The 20,824-nt window shown below is 42.5% G+C and overlaps 2 protein-coding genes across 4 annotated transcripts in view; one reads left to right on the top strand and one right to left on the bottom strand.

Moving 5' to 3' along the window:
- Positions 1-265: 265 nt before the first annotated feature.
- Positions 266-2,721, bottom strand: RPL36A (ribosomal protein L36a). Its single transcript, XM_023541180.2, has 5 exons — positions 2,635-2,721; positions 2,100-2,205; positions 1,837-1,904; positions 618-740; positions 266-341 (listed from the first exon to the last, which is right to left on the bottom strand). The coding sequence occupies exons 1-5, from the start codon at positions 2,635-2,637 to the stop codon at positions 321-323; spliced, it is 321 nt and encodes a 106-aa protein (XP_023396948.2). The 5' UTR covers positions 2,638-2,721; the 3' UTR covers positions 266-320.
- A 4,951-nt stretch (positions 2,722-7,672) lies between these two features.
- BTK (Bruton tyrosine kinase) overlaps positions 7,673-20,824 on the top strand; it is a 36,111-nt gene continuing 22,959 nt past the window's right edge. Inside the window, exons 1-3 of one of the 3 annotated variants that reach the window (XM_003422040.4) lie at positions 7,674-7,809; positions 18,866-19,036; positions 19,548-19,646. In XM_003422040.4, the coding sequence (XP_003422088.1) occupies positions 18,896-19,036; positions 19,548-19,646 (240 nt within the window). In that variant the 5' untranslated portion in view covers positions 7,674-7,809; positions 18,866-18,895. Of the gene's footprint in view, positions 7,810-18,865; positions 19,037-19,547; positions 19,647-20,824 lie in introns of those variants that run through there. The other 2 variants (XM_023541156.2, XM_064278621.1) reach the window with 2 other exon arrangements.

Below are 20,824 nucleotides of genomic sequence, written 5' to 3'. Positions count from 1 at the left end.
CATGTAGAAATTGTTGGGGAAAAATATTTTGAAGTAGCCAAAGTATATGCAACTATTTTCTACTTACATTGACTATGGGTTTAATGTTAATCTATAAGTCTCCCATGTTGACCAATAACCACTGGCTTGCTGTTGAAGTGCCAATATTTGATGCTAGCACAACCAGTCAGGTTCAAATCCAAAATGAGTACCCAAATGACTACAAGGGGCATTTAATAGATGACACCTAGTTTATTTCCCTATCAAATGACCAAATGCAATCAAATGAAGTGAACATAACCTCAAGATTTTATTGTCGTGGTAATAAAACAAGATGAAGCTTAGAACTGGATCACTTGGCCCTGTAATGGAACAGAAAAAAAGAGGTGAGTTGTGTTTTGCAAAGAACCTCTCTGCTCAATCAAATACCATCTGTGCCCCCTAAAAAGATTACCATCCTTTGTAGTCTCCTCCTTCCTTCCTACATGAGCCAAAATCAGCACCAAAAACCTCACACCTTCAGCTATGAATCAAGTTATTTTTCAAGATTGCCCCATCTCTCTGCACGTATTATTCACCTCTTCAAATATAACAAAAATACGTAGAGAAGACGACACCTTCCATTTATAATTATATACCTTTCTCTTCTTATCTCCTCCCAGTTCAAAATGCTTGCATCTCTTAATAGCCAGCATTCTCTTAGATCTGCAGTTGGGCTCAACACATTCAAGCCTCAACACAATCTTCTTTGTAGTTTTAGCCTGGAAAAAAATAAGCCAAACCCTTCATAAACCATTGCATAAGATCATTTTCTTCAAAAAATTTGACTGTGTTGAATCAAGTACTACTTAAAGCCTTAAGAATGATAGTGCCGTGCCAGTTGTCTTTAGCCACAGGGAGAAAATAGTGATCTTTACAAATCCCTGTGGATTTAAAAGAAAATGGAATCTCCAGACAGAAGACTTAATTTTAAATATAACAGGCTATATAATTTACATCAAGTTCTACCACTGAATTTTCATTGAGATGAAACATCCTAGTAGAGAGGGCTTCCTTTCAAATAGATACTCATGCCACCTTGAATGGGTAGCTCTTCAGCAGGTTCTCCATAGTTCTCGGTCAACCCAAAATGGGTCAACCAAGTTCCTACAATTATGAACACCTTTTATAATTCATTAAAAAGGGTTCATAAGTATTACTTAAATATACTATTAATAACTTTTGCAGCCTGCCCCTTCAGAGTTCTATTGCTATTAGCCTGCAGTTGTCAAAAAAAAAGAAAAAGCCAAAATCTAGCTAGAATCTCCCCATCATTAAACAAGCTACCCAAATGTGAAAAGACACTCAAGCATTCCTTTTACCACCCAGAGAGCAAACCATTTATTGCAGCTAAATCAATACTAAAATCATTCTATAAGTGCTTTTAGGAACTAGGCTAGATGAGCAGTTTGCAAAGTGCCAAAAGAAATGTTCGGGGTACTGCGGTAATGACTTTCTGTGGTAGCCAAATCACCTAGAGTGAGACAGAAACTCAATTCAGCCTGAGAGTGACAAAGAACTGAAGACAGTGGAAGGCCTAAATGGCTATTCTCAAGAGTTTTAAAAAAGGTGGGGCATATTAATTTTTCAGAAAGGGAAAGACCAAAAACAAGAACAATTGAGACAGTGCAGTATTACAGACTAGAGTCCACCTAGGCTGCACTTCCAGCTTCATTACCTATTGGGAATGTCGCCGCAGGCAATTTGGATAACTTCAGCGTACCTATATAGCAGAGGTACAAGGACTTGTGACAACAAAATTCAAGGCGCTTACCACACAGTTCCTGAGAAACATGTCAAATAGCAATTATCACTAACCTTCTTCCGGAAAATCGGCTTAGTCTGCCCACCGTATCCACTCTGCTTCCTGTCATAACGCCGCTTTCCTGGAAAAGGAAGGTATTTGTTATAGCACTATAGCACATGTCACAACAGGCACACGATGTCTCCTGACGGCGTTTATATTGGGCCTTCCAACACAAATACAACGCCCAAGCCTAGAGGAAAAAAAATACTGGGCTCATATATTAACATAACTACGCAAATACCACATTAAAACCAAATTATATTAAAAACCTTACCCTGGGCATATAGAGAATCTTTGCCTTTCTTGTACTGTGTCACTTTGTGGGGTTGGTGCTTGCCACACTTCTTACAGAAAGTCCGGCGGGTTTTAGGAACGTTCACCTAGTAAGTAAACCATTCAAAACGTGCAGTGTTACCAGAGCACAACAGCACAACGCCTGACCTGACGGAGCCGAAGCCAGGAGGGCGCTTAACTTCCCTTGCTAACACACAGCGCTCCTGCAGCTGACCAGAAAGAGGCGCCGCAGCACATGCTCCGGTAGAGCGCTCTCTGCGAGGCTGAGAAGGAAGGGGTCATACTAACTCCACCCCCCGAGAGAGGTGACCACCACCGGCTAAGTCTACTTTTTCGATCCCGCCACTTCAATTCCTGGCCCCAGAGCCCGGTCCCTTAGTGAGAAGGACCCGGCAAAATTGGGTTTCTTTAGTACATCGGGTCCACGTAGGATTTCGGACCCATTCTGGAACAGTACCGTCAATAGGGGTAAGAGATCAAATCGGATGTTACCAGGCCCACTCCCCAGCTCCTACCATGTTTGCTGGAGCGCTATCGACACGAAAAGGAGGGAGCAGGGCCGGAAACGGAAGTATATACGAGGTTCCTGATCGCACTTCCTCATGGGAGACGGTGGGGAGCGACCATAGAGTCTAAGCCTGTGTGCACAGCGCCCTCGGGCGACTGAGAAGACTCGACTCGGAACCGCGGGCGGGAATTTGAGGAAGACATCGGCCCAAAGAGGGTCTTTTCTCTCTCTCTTTCTTTTAAATCTTCTCTCGCCCCCCAGCTTTGCAACTTTTCATCACATCATCACTTTCAGGAGAAGCTGCTACATAGCAGCATTAAGTGGAGGGAGCAGTGCTCTGCCCAGACCTTCTGACCTCCCTATCCCCGAGAGAAGCAGGGACTAGGATCAAGGGGAGGGGCTCTCCACCTCCATGTTCCATTCCTGTTTCGCCTCAAGGACACTGGGAACTTCTTTTGCAGCAACTGCTGCTTCACTGAAGGTTTGAGGGAACCAAATGCTCCAGGTCATTATCACATGGTCCATTCAATAAATGTTAATTGAATGCCTGTTAAGTGCCAGACAATGTTCAAGAGGAGGGACACAATAATCAAGTAGCAATGGTCATACATGCATAATTACGGTCTAAGTATTTTGAAGAAAAGGAACAATTATCGGCATTAAAGCAGTCCCCTTTTGTTGAGGGGGTAAGAGTTGGTTGCTCTAGGTTCTGAAAACTGACAATGAAATTGTTCAGCTCCTGCAACAGCAATAATGAGGCCAAGAGATGGAAAGTAGCCAGCAGCTCTTCCTTTCCCTGAATACCTGGCAGAAGACATATACTAGGTTTCAAAAGTCTAGTAGCGAAAGACAAAAAAAAAAAAAAAAAAGACCTATTGCCTTCCAGTGGATTCCAACTCATAGCGACCCTAAGGAGCAGCTGGTAAATTCCAACTGCTGACCTTTCAGTTAGCAGCGGAACTCTTAACCACTACCCACCAGGGCTCCACAAAGAAAGACAGCAGGGTTATTTTGAATTAAGTTCTTACTGTAAGCCAGGCGGAGCCCTGGTGGTGCAGTGGTTAAGAGAGACAGCTGCTCACCAAAAGGTCGGCAGTTCGAATCCACCAGCTGCTCCTTGGAAACCTATGGGGCAGTTCTATTTTGTCAAATAGGGTCACTATGAGTCGGCAATGGGGTTGTTGTTTTTTTGTTTTGTTTTGTTCTTTGGTATATGCCAGGCCGGGTACTAACCATTTAAAATGGATTATTATATAATTCTCACAGTAGTTCTAGGAGGTAGGTGGTATTATTATTTACCCATATGGAAATTGAGGCTGTAGGATGTTCAACAATTTGCCCAATGTCGACAGTATTTAATGGATCCAGGATACAAACCCAGGTAATCTGACTTCAGAGTATGGGTCCCTTTACCATTATACAGTAATAGTTATAACAGCTAATAGTTTACTGACATTTTCAACTGTTTGACACGCATGGGAAAGCTTGATAATGAATAAGGAAGACTGAAGAAGACTTGATTCCTTAGAATTATGGTGTTGGTGAAGAATACTGAATATACCACAGACTGTCAGAAGAAAGAACAAGTCTGTCTCGGAAGAAGTACAGCCAGAATGCTACTTAGAAGCCAGGATGGCGAGACTTCGTCTCACATACTTTGAATATGTTATCGGGAGACCCCAGTCCCTGGAGAAGGGTATCATGCTTGGTAAAGTAGAGGGTCAGTGAAAAAGAGGAAGACCCTCAACGAGATGGATTGACACAGAGGCTGCATCAATAGGCTCAAACATAGCAACTATTGTGAGGATGGCGCAGGACCGGGCAGTGTTTCATTCTGTTGTACATAGGGTCGCTGTGAGTCGGAACCGACTAGACGGCACCTAACAACCAAAACAAGATGAGGCTCTCAAAACTGAACACATAATTCTAAATGTGCCTTGACCATGCAGTAAGTAGCACATTGACTTTCCTGTGTACGTATTTTACTTCTCCAAGTGAAGCCTATTGTCACCTTGGCTTTCTGGCAGCCACGTCACTGGCTTGACATTTCGCTTGATTACTAGTAGCAAAAACCCCTGAGCCATGTTCACAAGTGTTACTGATACCCCACTTTCACCTGGAATCTTTGAGGTTTAATGTTGGGCCCAATTATGGGACATAACCCTTAGCCCTGGTAAGATACATTTTACTGGATTTGGCTTATCACTACAGGTGATGAAGATCATTTTGAAAACTAATTATTCCGATTCCACCATCCAGTCTAGCTCACACGGCTCTGCACAATGGACAAATTAGCTAGGCTACTTTCTATATCTTCATTTCTGTATCTTCTATACCTTCCTAAAGGTCATCAATAGAAATGTTGAACAGGGCAACACCAAGAATAGAACCTTATATTACATTGGGAATCTTTTGAGGTGACACTAGGCCATTCATTTGCATTATTTGGGTACAGTCGTTGTTCTGTCAGTACAGACAAGTGTGTTAGGGGAGCAGCTGTGGGGCAGAAGGCGAGGAACAGCCTGAAATTTACATTCCCCTTTCTCCTGTCCTCCACTCCCTTGTCTAGATCTCCCATCTTATATCTATCAACTCCCAGTCCCCACCCAAAAATGGACCTTGAGAAGGGACAGGGCATGTGACAGTAAGCAGCATCTGACTAAAGAAAAAGGGAGGGAAGGAGGACGAATTTCTTTGGCCAGTTCACAGGCTGGCAACTGGAGCAGCTGTTCAGGGGTGACTAGTGAAAGGATATAAGTTATCAATAAAATAGGGAGATCATGCAACACTTGTACCAAAACCAAAAAAAAACCCACTGCTGTCAAGTTGATTCTGATTCATAGAGACCCTACAGGACAGAGTAGAACTGCCCCATAGAGTTTCCAAGGAGTAGCTGGCGGCTTTGAACTGCCAACCTCTAGGTTAGCAGCCATAATGCTTAACCACTACGCCACCAGGGTTTCTTATCTACTTTGTGCAGATGTGTGAATTAACTACTCTAACATCCTACAAATGCCATTTTTTAAAGCCCTATTGATTTAAAGGGTGTAGTAGTAGAATTCTCACTTTCTATTCAGACCTCAGTTCGATTCCCAGACAATGTACCTCAAGTGCAGGCACCACCTGACTGTCTCTGGAGGCTTGAGTGTATGATGCTAAAAAAAAAGGTTTCAATGGCGTTTCCAGACTAAGATGAACTAGGAAGAAAGGCATGGTGATCTACTTCAAAGTGTATTCAACGAAAACCCTATGGATCACAATGGTCTGATCTGCAATGTAGCAAGTGGATGGTGCGGGCCCAGGCAACATTTCACTTCATTGTGTCAGGGACTAACTCCATGGCAACTAACAACAATATTGATTTACAAATTCTGCCAGGCTTATAATGGGATCTGGGATCTGTTTCTACATTAGGGTATGGTGCTGTCTTAGTCATCTAGTGCTGCTATAACAGAAATACCACAAGTGGGTGTCTTTAACAAACAGAAATTTATTTTCTCACAGTTTAGTAGTTTTTTTTTTTTAGTAGGCTAGAAGTCCAAATTCAGGGCGCTGGCTCTAGGGAAAGGCTTTCTGTCTGTGTTAGCTCTAGGGCCCTGGGGGAAGGTCCTTATCTCTTTTCAGCTTCTGTTCCTTGGCTCCTTGGTGATTTTCATGTGGCATGGCATCTATCTTCCCCCATCTGTGCTTGCTTGTTTCCTTGGTTAATCTGCTCTTCTTATATCTCAAAAGAGATTCATTTAAGACACACCCTACACTAAAACTTCCTTATTAACATAACAAAGAAAACTCATTTCCCAAATGGGATTATAAGCATAAAGTTTATAACATACATATATTTTGGGGGACACAATTCAATCCATAACAGGTGCTTAACCAGTAAACTAGTTGCTGTCAAGTCAATTCTGACTCATGGCACCCCCATGTATGTCAGAGTAGAACTGTGCTCCATAGGGTTTTCAATGGCTGTGACTTTTTGGAAGTAGGCCACGAGGCCCCTTTCTTCTGAGGCACCTCAGGGTGGATTTGAACTGCCGACTTTGGTTAGTAGCTGAGCACTTAACCATTTGCGCCACCCAAGGGACTCCTATTTCTACATTAGTGTACAGTGCTTAGGAACAAGTAGATATGAGAGTACCAGATGTGTCAAGGTAGGAAAGCAGGTCAGTCACCAGGGCCTCTGCTGCCATCACTATCTGCAGCCAATAGTGGCTGTATTTCCAAGGAGAATCCTAGGGGAGACTATTGCAGTTGAAACAGGCTAGGAGGCCGTTTAGAAAACATCTAGGCTTCAAGTTGTGCACCCAGTCTGGTTTATCACTTCATAGGATTAAAGGGCAAAGTGTAAATTAAGAGTTAATTCCTGAGGCCAAATCTTAAATGGAGAAAATCAACATTCACAGGAAATGGGAACGGGCACAGGGCACAAGCCCTTGTTAGGGCTCACATTCTGACTCTTTTATCTATAGAAAAAAAATGCTTTCTTAGAAAATGACTCAGCAGGGGGAAGTCTTGTCTCCACCTCTGTCAGGCTCTGTACTTTGGGGTCCCTGTGTGAGCACTCTCCATCCTTCACCATCAACTCTACCTGTGTGGCCCCAAGTCTCCTCCACCTCAGAGGACATGAGCCTCAAAAGACACTCTTCCTTGGCATTCCCTTCCTCCTGTCTCAGCCAGTCTCTGCAGTTCTCCTCTTTCCTATATGTCTCCACTCCCTGTGCTAACCATCCCCACAGTCCTTCGGGCATGTCGTCCCTTTACCTTGGGGGAGCTCGGCCTGCCCACCCATCTGCTCCACCCAGCCCCTTCTAGAGTCTCAATGGCCACAGTCATGTTAAGGAGGGTTCTTTCAGAGCAGGAAGCATGATAATCACGTTGGAGTTTCCAAGCAAATGAAGGGCGGAGACGGCTGCGGGGGGGGGGGGGGGGGGTGGAACAGGGACAGCAGCAGGGAACCAGATACCATGCTGCTAAGAAGAAAAAAAAGACATTGGTTTAAGTCAGGAAACAAAAAAAGGGAACTGAGTGGCTGTGAAAGGGTGGGGTTTGCTCAGACTGTCCTTCCTCTCTGGACTGTAAGAATATGTCTCCAGGGCCAGTGTCTTCTGAGATCGAGTCCCACCTTCAAAGTCCCGGCATCTCAATGCATCTGGGAAGCTACCTGCTTTAAGTCAGGACTGAGGTGGGTCTGGGGCATGGCAGGGGCTGGGAAGCAGCAGCAGTAGCAAGTACCTTTCTGGGGGCCCTTGAAGGCCAAAGAGAAAGCAGGGCTGGTGCCATAGAGTCGGCTGGCGGAGGAGGCTGCCGGGCTGGGGGGTAGTATCAGCACAAGGTCTTGGCAGTCCCTTCTGGTGATCAGAAGGGGCTTTAGGGGTCTTTTTTAAGGAGGGATATGGTGGGGAGGGGCACAAAGAGAAAAAGGTAACAAGAGATGACCGTCTGAACAGGTATCCAGTGTTGGAAAGGGGCGCCTCTGCAAAACTTGGCGGAAAAATAACACCGCAGGTGCCAGTGGGATAAAAATAAGCCCTTTGGTCAAATAGTGCTTGAAGACTCAGAATGTAGATTTGTGTCAGCGAAGCCCTTAGAAGAAGTTTTATGAGGCAGATTCTCTGAGAAAACTGTCAAAGTTCACATGCCACAATAGGCAGTTGACCTTCGTGAGCGGGGGAAAAGCTAACTACGTAGAGCTGCATCAGGCCAAACCGGGGGCTGGGACCTGAGCTGGCTTGTTGGAGGGACTGTGTGGAGGCTGAGCCAACCTCGTGGTAATAGGGGGTAAGAGACTTGGCCAGAAGAAGGCAGCCTTAGCCTCAGCCCAGACACTGTGTGGCCAAACCCTGAGGTCGTGGTGAAGCTTTCTCCTATTACTACTGCCTACCATGTGCATGGCCTTCTTTTCTCTGGTCTTCATTATTTCCCTCCTCATCTTCCACCTTCTTCTCTTCCTCCTCCTTTCTCTACCTATCTCCCCTCTTTTTTATACCCTCCTGTATTTTGCTCATTCCTATATCCCCTGGCACAAAGTCAGCACTTAATAAATGATGCATTGGATTTTTCTTGCCCTTTCCTTCCCCTACTCTTTTCCCTTTACCCTATTTGCCTAGTACCTTCCTCATAGGGTTGTTGCGGGGATTCAAAGTGTTAATATATGTAAAGCAGTTAAAATAGGACCTAGTACATAGCAAGTGCTATCTCTCAGTGTTGGCTATTATTTTTATTCCACCTGAGATCTGCCAGTGTCCTCAGAGGGCTCTGCTTAGAGTGAATGAAATGACATTTAGAATATAAGAGATTGCTGACCCTGTTGAAAACATTCTTGGATGAGTTGCTGGACCTCCAGCTGGAATCCCAGTGCGATTTCTCGGCCACCAATTCTCCAAGCTGGAAGTCTCTAGTCGGTGCTGTGCGTTTCCAGAGGCAGGGCAGCAGCAACATCCTGATGTTGGGAGTCTGCACAGCTCAGAAGCTGTCCTCTGTGCTCTTAGTTGTGTATTAGTTCTGCTCCTTGACTCATTTTGCATGCCAAGCCCCTGAAGCAAGGGTGCTATGGCCTCTCCGAAGCTTCAGTTATTTGATAAAACAATGTCACCCTCCAAATAAGCCACAAAATGCAAATGCTCATGGAAACCTAAAGCCGCCAGAAACGGCACCCCTTAGGGCTAGCCCTATATGCTCTATTCTGACCCCTTTTATCATCACACTAAACTAGCTGATTATTTTAAAGTTCAAACTCATGTTGCTTATAGCTATTGATGTTTTGGTTTAGAATCCTTTGTAAATTCTTCATGGTGAGAACTGGTGTAACTTTCTACCCACTTCTAGGATATTGATGACAATCTTAAATTACCATCACTATGATTTATTATTTCCATTCTGGCAAGTTTCCTATAAGAGTTTCCTTTCAGTGGACTAGACCCATACCAGGAAGTGATTTAGGTATAAGGGTAAGATCCAAAAACCAAACCTGCAGCTGTCGAGTTGATTCATAAGGGGAAGATATGGCTTATGAAAACCCAGGTATGGATGTTCTCCAAAAAGTCCTCAGGTACCTGCCACTTTTCCCCAATGATACTCAGATCTGATTGGCAACTCCTGGGAATAAGAGTGAGCTAGAATTTTCAGTGAGTCAGTGCTCAACAAGAAGCTACAGAAGAAACCTTGACCTATTTTCCCCTAAAGCTGCTTGGTTATGCAAATGAAGCCAAGGGAGGGGGAAAGAGAACTCCTCTGAGGACCCTGAAACAATTGGGCCACATGTGACTTTCAGTTTCTATGGAGATTTAAGTGCAGTGGCTGAGTGTGTTCAGAGAGCTTTGGGAAGCTGGAAACCTTAATATGCCGGGTTTAGGCTGGCTCTCTGAAAGCCATCACTAGATGGCTGGTAGGCTACTGTTGGTTATTTGAACCTCAATGAGAAGCTCATCTTACTGGCCTGCCTCCCTGAAATGAAAATAAACTGCATTTTATTAGCTCACCCCTAGAAGAAAATTTTAGAGAGCCAAGAGAAGTAAATTTGAGACAAGTTAGAGGTTGGAACGTACTGGAGTCCAAGATCACTGCCTCAATGGAAATAATAGATTAGTCTGCAAAACACTGAAGTGTGAACAAAAATAGGGAAATGAATTGGTTAGACATGGAGCATAAAGGAGTTGAGAGTGCAGGGGTAAGGGGACTCTCAAAAACTGCTATTTGTTGTGGAAATTGGTACAATGTTCCAGGAAACCATTTTGACAATATGTAACAAAATGAAAAAATACACGTACTTTTTTGACTCAGTAAATGATGCTTATAAAAGGATAAAATACGACCAAACCCGTTGCCATCGACTCATGGCAACGCCATGTGTTACAGAGTAGAACTGAGCTCCACAGGGTTTTCTTGGCTGTAATCTTTACAGAAGCAGATTGCCAGGCCTTTCTTCTACTGTGCTTCTGGGTGGGTTCAAACTGTCAACCTTTCAGTTAGTAGCTGAGTGCAAACCATTTGTGCCATCCAGACACTTCAATGATGCTTATAGAGAAATCCCAATAACATGGGGAAATAATCAGGAATAACGTTAAACATGATAAAATGGCACAGGACCGGGCAGTGTTTTGTTCCATTGTACGTAGGGTCGCTAGGAGTTGGAACCAACTTGATAGCACCTAAAAACAACAATGTTAAATAAGAACTTTAGATTCTTTTTGGAAAAAGGTAAGGTATGTTGGGCAGATACCTGGTGGGTGAATGGGTAGATAGATGGACGGATGGACAAATAGAGAATGTTAAGAAAAACAAGCACGTGGCAAATAGTATATACAATATGATCTCAGATATAAGAAAAATGCCCAGAAAAAAATGGAAAGGAATATGCCAAAATATTAATACCTCTGGATAATGAACTTATAGCCGACTTTTTCTTTTAATATCCCTGTACTTGAAATATTTTTTTATAATGGGCATGTTATTTTGATATCCAAGGAGGAAATGTTTAAATCAGGGAACAAAATGTAAACTGAAAAAGAAAAGAAGGCCAAAGGGGTACACCAATCTGGAGTGGAAGATGGAGACACCAGCATCAGTAGTCCCTTCAGGGTAGAGGGACAATGCCCGAAATAGTACCATGACTCTGATGCTGAGTGGAAGCTTGCAGATGGGCTCTCTGGGTCTTTTTTCATCATCCCTTGGCCAGAATCTATTGTTTGTAGTGCAGAGCAGAAGAAATAGTGGATCACAGAGACCCAGAAGTTTCCAAAATCACAGAAGAAACATATAAAAGGTTAACAACATGAGATGTCAGGGAAGAGTCTCCCAGGATCTCTTGGAAATGGCTACAGATAAGAATTTATCTGGTAGCACGCGGCCAGAAAACGGATGTTGGCTGGAGATCTTTACTACAAATTTGGCCACATTATAGAACTGACCCCGAAGCTTATCATCAAATGATTAGGTTTCATTGGAGTCTTTGTTGGCTCTGGTTGCAATATTTTCAAGACGATTCTCTTTTGGTTCCCAGGCCAGGGACTTCTCAGTTGAAATCTCAATCAAAACCTGAGGGACGCTTCTTAAGACTGAGAAGAGATCTTTGGTTGGCCCCGAGTTTAGCCCATCAGTTCTAGTCTACCTCTAATTAGCCAGTTGATGATTCTGCCAGTTTTCACAGTGAAGCATCAGGAAGACAGGACTGAAAAGGGACAAGGGCTAACACAAAATGTGCAGTCCAACAGCTAAGCCAGACCTGAGTTTGCCACTTTACCTAAGTAACTGAGAATTCACTCTGAGAGTGGAAAATGATGAGCACGTGTACAAAAATGTTCAATGCAGCATTGTTTAAAAATTGAAAGCAAACAACCTAAATATCCATCAACAGGAGAATGGGAAATAAATTGTCATGTTTTCATCATACAGAATATTTTATACATATAGAAATTAATTAAAATACATGAAGTAGAGCTACCAAGATACTCAAATCTTAGAAATACTACCTGGAGCAAAAAAGACAGGTTGCTGAAGAATACATACCACTTACATAAAAATTTGGAGTCCCTGGGTGATGCAAACGGTTAAGCTCTTGACTACTAAACAAAAGATTGTGGTTTGAACCCACCCAGAGGCGCCTCAGAAGAAAGGGCTGGTGTTCTGCTTCTGAAAGGTCACAGCCTTAAAACCCTACGGAGTGCAGTTCTACTCTGCACACATGGTGTTGCCATGAGTTGGAAACAACTCGGTGGCAACAGTTTTTTTGTTTTTTATATATATATATAAATTTTTAAAACATGCAAAACTATACTATATATCTCTTATAGATACTTACATATGTGGTAATAATATAAAAGGTGCCTAGAAATCCAAGATTTCTGAGGAGGAAGGGGACTAAGATTGTGGAGGGAACACACAAAGGGTTTTGACTCTATCAATAGTCTTTTATTTCTAAAAAACAAAACAAAACAAAACACCTGAAGCACAATGTTAGGATTCTATGGAGCTAAGTGGTGAGTACACAAGTGTAATGTTATTCTCCATACTTTCTGTCTATTTGAAATATTTCATAACACAAAACAAAATACATTCAACCAAAGAATTATATTCAAAATAAGCAATAACAACCACAGGGACAGAGAAGAATGAATGCCCAACTTAACCTCTGTGCTTTCATTCCATCAACAATGAAACATCCTTGAAAGAACACAACAAGTGACTCTTAGAAACAACCACATAAAGTCCCCGAATGGTGCAAAGAGTTAAGCACTTGGCTGTTAACCGAAAGTTGCAGGTTTGAGTCTACCCAGAGGTGCCTGGAAAAAAGAGGCCTGGTGATCTGCTTTCGACAAATCAGCCATTGAAAACCATAAGAAACAGCAAGTGACTGTAAGAATCCGCCAGTTAGGCAGGATCTCCCTGTGGAGGAATTAAAGAAAGAAACTGTAAGAAAACCTGGTGGAACTGAGAAGAGAGTCCTCATGTGGGAAAAAATACAGTGGACAGTTAACAGTGACAGTTCCTCTTTACCAGCCTGGAGGAATATTGCAGAGGCAAGTGCCCTAGAACCCTGAATTCTCTCTTATCCCCTGTATTTACCACCATTTTCTCTCTTGGTGAATGTTTCTAGAAGATGCAGAGGGGACAGTCCCAACTGCTCTTTGGATGATAAACCAAAAAGCTCGTTGCGACCTCATGTGTTACACAGAGGACTGTTCCATAAGGTTTTCTTAGCTGTAATCTTTGCAGAGGCAGGTGGCCAGACCTTTCTTCCAAGGAGGCACCGGGTGGGTTTGAACCACCAACCTTTCAGTTAGCAGCCAATCGCAAACCGCTTTTGCCAACCAGGCTCATTTCTTTGATCATAGCCTTTGAGAATGATACAGGTGCTGAGGTAGGTGGCATCACACCTCATCAAAAGCAATCAATCAATCAATTAAAAAACAATCCTCTAAGAGGCAATGAGGTATCACAGAAACAGCAGAGGCTATGCAGTCACATATGAATGATGTCCGGCAAGTCATTTAATCTCTCCAAGTCTCAGTTTCTTCATCTGTTCCTTGTGAGAAATAAATGAGATAATGCATGTAAAACATCGGACAGGTAGGCTGCACTATGAAAAATGGTAGTTCCCTTCCATTCCCCTAAGGAGAGGAAGAGAATGGCCAGAAACTCACTAGCCAATTAAGTAGCACTTTGAAGAAGAAATAAAGAGAAAACACTGCCTCTTGGCTATTCTGGCTAGGTATCATTTTTTTTTTTAATTATGCTTTAGATGAAGGTTTACAGAACAAACTAGCTTCTCATTAAACAATTAGTACACATATTGTTTTGTGACATTGGTTGCCAGCCCCATGACTTGTGAACACTCTCCCCTTCTTGACCTTGGGTTCCCAATCACCAGCTTTCCTGTCCCCCTCCCGCCTTTTAGTCCTTGCCCTTGGGCTTGTGTGCCCATTTAGTCTCGTATACACGATTGAACTATGAAGCGTGCCCCTCAGATGTGTTATTGTTGGCCCTAGAGACCTGTCTAATCTTTGGCTGAAGGGTGAACCTCGGGAGTGACTTCAGTACTGAGTTAAAAGTGTGTCTAGGGGCCATACTTTTGGGGTTTCTCCAGTCTCTGTCAGACCAGCAAGTCTGGTCTTTTTTTGTGAGTTAGAATTTTGTACTAACTAGCATCTTATGAACTTATCCCAATCATAGGCAGGCTGTGGTTTTCTGAATTTTGCTCTGATGTTACCCTTAATAGTGTTTTATCTTAACATGAGCAAATGTAGCAGCCAAACAGGATTGAGTTTACTGATTCTGCATGTGTTTTTTATATTAATTCCTTGGCATAGCACAGTTTGTATGATGGAGAACTCTTACTAGTAAGCATCCACTATCTGAATTTGACTGCTTAATAGGGATCTGGTAAGCTGCAAAAAGTGATCATGTAAAAATTCTTGCATTTGGAGGGGGTTTTTTGTGACATTTTTCAATTAAGTTTATTATTATTATTGGAATAGGTGATACATTTACATGGTTCAAAAATACAAAGCATGATTTGATTACTGTTCCACTACCTAGTTTTTCTTAATTTAGTTTTTAGTTGTTGTCGTTGAAAAAGTACACAGCAGAATATGCACCAATTCAACAATTTCTACATGGAAAGTTCAGTGACATTGATTACATTCTTCAGGTTGTGCAACCATTTTGAAAATCTCACATGGGCACACATTTTTCCCACAAAATGTTGGTGGTAGACTGGCACAGTGTTTAGTGGGCTCCATCTGTCTCAAGGATCTTTGGAGGGTGGTGACTTTCATTTTGTTATATTGGTTTTCCAAATAAGATACACAAAAGAAAAAATGAAACCCACCAGGGCTCCCTAAATATCACACAGGAAGCCATAGATATGCTTACAAGGATTATCTAGCTGTACAAAAGCCAAAAGAGACAAAAGTTTGACCTAATCATACTCCCTGGATGCACTGCCTCATTCCTAAGCCTTCTACCTTAGTGAATTTTTGCCAAAGAACGCTTCTTTCATTTTTCACCGTTACACAAGCCTCCCCTGGAGGGTAGCATATACTTTTAGTGGGACAAGTACGCTCCCGAGAAACCTGAGAACCCAATAATGTTTGTGGGTGCATTCTGTTCCAAGAAGCATAAAAGGGTTAAACAAGAACAATGCTCAAGGCAGGCATTCTTTACTAGTTACGCTAAACTATTTTTTTTTATTTTAAGACGACTTTAGGGGATATTTTTGGTTTAAAGTTTAAAGATTATCTCAGGGCACTGGTTTCAGGGGTTCATCCAGCCTCCATGGCTCCAGAAAGCCTGGAGTCTATGAGAATTTGAAAATCTGTTCTACATTTTCCCCCTTTTGGCATTTGCAGTTTAATATAGAAAACATTATAACACTGGAACTCCATTTTAAATGAAGAGCTCTGTGTCTTTCTATTATTTTTCTCCCTATACTTCTGTTTCCACTCCCTACCCCAGTGAGGTGAAAGGTCAGCCCCATCTGTGAATCTCTTGTGGTTGAATTGACTCTAGGCTGCTGAAATTGTTTAAAAGAAAATTGGGGACTTCCAGAACATGTACTCAAAGAAGCTGCAGCTACTCTCTAACTCAGAGCTGACCACTGCACACTAACTCTGGGGGAGACATAAAGAAAGATCCCTCTCCTTTCACATTATTGATGGGTCAGTGGTGACCAAGGAAGAACTACTGCATTCTCAGGCTGTGTATATCTGGACTGGGTCACAAGGAATAGAGGGGAAAAAGTCAAAGAAGAGGGTACCAGGCCATGGAAATCCCAGTAATCATTCAGCTCAATGATCTAGAGGGGGAGGCCATTTCATCCCTTGCACAGAGGGGCGATGGCTAGTAATAGGCTTACTTACTTCCTCATACTTAGACCAGCACTAAACCTTACCCCAACCCAGACACTTGAAACAGAGGAAGGCTTCCTCGTGTACAAACTGGATTTCTTCTAAAAAAGAAAAAAGAGCAAAGGCAGCTTCCAGCAGAACATGTCTTATAGAAAATAAGAGCAGAGGCCAAGACTGAAGCAGATGCTGGGTCTGAGCAGGGAGTGCCTCCAAGAACATGCACCACAACGTATGGTAAAATGCTGTGTGTACTTCACTCTGCTAAAAGAAGCACAGCTGGACGTGGTTTGTTGGGATCCTTCTGATTTTATTTACTGATCATGCCACGAAGTTTCTCTAGGGTTTATTTTGTCTTCTGTAATTTGAGGTTTTGATTGTGAAGAGGTGCTTAACTGGAATTTGTCATGGAACTAAATGTGATATTAGTACAGAGATCTCAATGAGTTGGAAATTCCTGAGAACAGACTGTTAATTACTTGGTTACCACTTACCCAGTTGCCTTCAAGTGGATTCCAACTCATGATGACCCCATGTGTGTCAGAATAGAACTGTACTCTACAGGGTTGTCAGTTGCTAATTTTTCAGCAGTAGATTGCCAGGCCTTTCTTCCAAGAATCCTCTAGGTGTACTCAAACCTGTAACCTTTTGATTAGCAGCCAAGCATGTTAACTATTTGTGCCACTCAGGTACTCCCTGGTTACCACTACTTCTGTGTAAATGAATAATTTTAATTCTAAAAGGAACCTCTTTGGGATATCAGCTGAACCTGAGTGCTAGAAAGGGCTCTGATTGGTTGTAAACTCTATCAGCTTGTTACTTCAATGACAGCATTTAAACCAGAGGCAGGGAAGAGAGGTGTGTGGCAGGGTGTGAGGAAAGGTTTCCTCCTTTGCCTGATTTTTCTCAAAAGATCGTTTACACAACATTGAACTTAATCCACCACCAGAGGATAGAGGAGGCAAAGTGGCAACATGATCATTCTGAACGTCCTTGGTGTTCCTTTAATCTATTTCTGTCTCCCCACCTTCTACACCACAGGAAAGAGCAAAATGATGGTGGGGATAGCCTCAGGCTTCAAAAATAACCACTCCTTTGCTTGCCTAGTGTGAGCAATAATCTGTGCTGGACAAGCAGAAAAAAACTGCTGACCATTTACTCTGCTGGTTTTATTTACTCTGCATCCATGGGGCTCCCAAAAGCATAAGGAGTTTGGTTTCAAAAAATAAATCCAATGCCCACAGGAAAATAACCCCAACTGCTAACAAAACATGGTGGTGGTAGTGGGGAGGGGGAAGACTGGTAATTTGTAGTGCTCCATTTTTGTGGCAGAATCTATCTTTTCATTGTATGTGTGAATAAAAAAACAATGGTGGTGTGGGATCCTGAACTGGATCCTGGAAGAGAAAATGGACAGTAGTGGGGAAATTGTCACCAGCTTAGGGACTGTAGTTTAGTTCCTGGTATTGTACAAATGTTGATTTTCTGCTTTTGAGCATTGTACTTACGGTATGTAAGATGTTACATTAGAGGAAACTAGATGGAGGGTATATGGGAAATCTATAAGCTCGACTGCTAACCAAAAGGTCAGCAGTTCGAATCCACCAGGTGCTCCTTGGAAACCCTATGTGGCAGTTCTACTCTGTCCTGGAGGGTCGGGTCGCTATGAGTCGGAATCGACTTGACGGCATCGGGTTTTGGTTTTTGGCACTGTTTTTACAACTTTTCTGTCATTTAAAAAATATTTAAAAATTAAAATTGCAAGAGGAAAAAAACCAGCGGTGATTTTTCTGTGACTTTCCTAGCCTTTTTGTATTTCAGTTATCTAAACTGAAGCTTTCTGGAGTATTTTAAGTTTGGAGAGGCTAAACAAGTTACTTACTCTTCCTTAATGATCAGATCCAACATCCACAGCAGTAGGAGTCATACCACCTCTGCATGATGCTGTCTAAACAAACTAATCCAAGCAAAAAGAATGAAAAAAAAAAGCCAAAAAACCAAAACCAAACTGCCCCCCCGCTGCCCCAATTTTTTTTTTTGCAAGTTTAAAACAAAGCTTCCAACTTTTGTAGCTCAGTGGGTGAGGGGCAAAATCAGTTGGGTGGCAGTTAGCCTGTGTCCATTACTGCAGGTGCAGCCCATATGTCCTTATGAGACCCCTCAGTTACAGACCCCAATGGGACACTGTTTGAAAAATTTAATTTACTGTCTAGGAAACTGGGAACTGAAAGTCCAACATCTGCCTCAGTGGAGTTCTGACACCTGCATTAAGCATTATCCCTTCTGGGGATATCAGGGTCAACAGCTGCATGGAGGCTTTCGCTGTTCACAGATTATACTTGCAAGCACCATAACAGGCTGGTTAACGTACAGCTGGAGTCTCTGAGTGGTGCAAATAGTTAACAAGCTTGGCTGCTAACCAGAAGGTTGGAAGTTCGAGTGCACCCAGAGGTGCCTTGGAATAAAGCCCTGGTGATTACTTTCTGAAAGTTCACAGCTATTGAAAACCCTGTGGAGCACAGTTCTACTCTGACACATGTGGGGTTATCATGAGTCAGAGTCAGCTTGACGCAACTAGTAATGTAAAGCTGCCTGTGGGCATTACCAAGCATACAGGAACATGCCACTTGGCATCCAGAGCATTGCATTGCCTGATATAAGATCCCAGTTTCCATGAATTCACAATGTAGGACCAATCACCCTGATTCAATGTGCATCCATTATACCTGAAAACTGACAGAGACGGAGCTGTGGAAAGAGGATGCCAAAGTAGGCAGAAGGTTTTTTGTTAGCATTGTACATTTCTGTTTCGTTTGAAGTCAGGTGGCTAGGCTGAGGTGGAACCAGGAGGGATGAGGATTAATGTGCTGGGTCCTCAAGAACTCTCGTTATCAACAGCACACAAGTGAGCTCCAGAAAAAAGAAGCTATGGCTTCAGTGATCCTGGAGAGCATCTTTCTGAAGCGATCCCAGCAGAAAAAGAAAACATCACCTTTAAACTTCAAGAAGCGCCTCTTTCTTTTGACTGGCCAGAAACTTTCCTACTATGAGTATGACTTTGAACGTGGGGTAAGTTTCTCTGCTGTGAAACCCTAGTTTCATGGACTGGTCTTAGATCTTCCTTCGCGAGGAGGTAGTAGAAGGGAGGTGGAATGAACCTAAGTACATTCAAACTCAGCAAAATAATTCCTAACCTAGAACTAGCTACCGCCATGCTGGGACAAAAATTCAAATTTGCTAAGAAGCCATGGGGAAAACCTTAACATAGAATCTTGCAGTTGGTGGGCACTCATTAAATGACTGTTGAGAATGAAATCTAAGAGTTAGAAATTGCTTCCTTATTTCTTGTGGTAAAGACATGCGCAGTCATCCACTCTCCTTTAGTATTTGCCCTCCATCCGGTACTCACAAAAAGTTAGATTACTAGATCTGGAGGTTTTTTTTTTCTCTCTCTCTCTTCAAAATGACAGGTCCTGATATAGCGTGTGGGTGTTACCTCATTATGTTGACTGATTAGATAATAAAATCGAATCATCTGATTGCTTAATCTCTCTCCATTTTCTTCCTCATTCTTTCTCAGAGAAGAGGCAGTAAGAAGGGTTCAATAGATGTTGAGAAGATCACCTGCGTTGAAACAGTGGTTCCTGAAAAAAATCCTCCCCCTGAAAGACAGATTCCGGTAAGGAGAGACCATTGTCCCCGAGAAAGAGAGGAGAGAGAGACTGACTTTAAGAAACTTGGAACATTTAATTTCTCTGTAAAGAAGCTGGAGATGTTGTTCAATGTGGAACACAGTAAAACACCCTGATAAACTTCTTCACGCCACCATGTGTTGGTTATACTGAGTCTCAGCGTTTTTCCCCCAGATGTAGAATATCTATCTCACTTAACCTGAAAACCTTACAACACCAACTTTAAAATGATGTCATATCAAGTTTTCCAACTGGCCAGAGATGGTTAGTTTTACTCACTCAGTTACCAGGATCAAGTTTAGAGACTTGAGTGTGTCTGAATGCTAGAATCTTAGGGATCTGAGTAATATGAGATTCTTTGATATCTCATTGTTTATTCTCCTTTCATTTCCCAGAGCCCCTCCAAGGCACAACAGCCCCTGACTTCTGAGTTGATTTTTTAAAAATAGCATATATTGTTTTTCCTGATGACAAGAGTGTTGTTGTTGGGTCCTGTTGAGCCAATTTTGACTCACAGCGACCCCATATGACAGAGTAGAACTACCCCACAGGGTTTTCTAGGCTGTAATCTTTAACTGAGCAGACTGCCACATGGTACTCCCACAGAGCGGCTAGTGGGTTCAAACCACCAATCTTTCAGTTAGCAGCTGAACACTTAATCATTGTGCCACTAGGACTCCTTGATGACAAGATAATGCGTATTTATTTATTTATTTAATGCGCATTTATTATAGAAGGTCTGGAAAATACTGAATTTGAAAAGCACATATAAGAAAATAAAAATCATTCATAATCCCATCACCCAGCTAAAACAACTATTAACATGTTGGTGCCTAGACTTACAGGTGCTTTTGTCTACTAACAATCGTACACACACAAACTCAATTCACACACACTTATATATAAAACCAAAAAAACCAAACCCCTTGCCATCGAGTCGATTCCTACCCATAGCGACCCTGCAGGACAGAGTAGAACTGCCCCATAGAGTTTTCAAGGCGCGCCTGGCGGATTCAAACTGCCAACCTTTTGGTTAGCAGCCGTAGCACTTAACCACTACGCCACCAGGGTTTTCACACTAATGTATATGGTGTATATATTTAAACCCCAGAATCTTGCTACACATCTTGCTTTGTAACCTAATTTTTCAGTTTAACAATATACG

Source organism: Loxodonta africana, chromosome X, assembly GCF_030014295.1.
Source record: "Loxodonta africana isolate mLoxAfr1 chromosome X, mLoxAfr1.hap2, whole genome shotgun sequence".
NCBI lineage: Eukaryota > Metazoa > Chordata > Mammalia > Proboscidea > Elephantidae > Loxodonta > Loxodonta africana.
The sequence above is the reverse complement of the archived record's forward strand: the minus strand, read 5'-3'. Positions and strand labels throughout refer to the sequence as shown.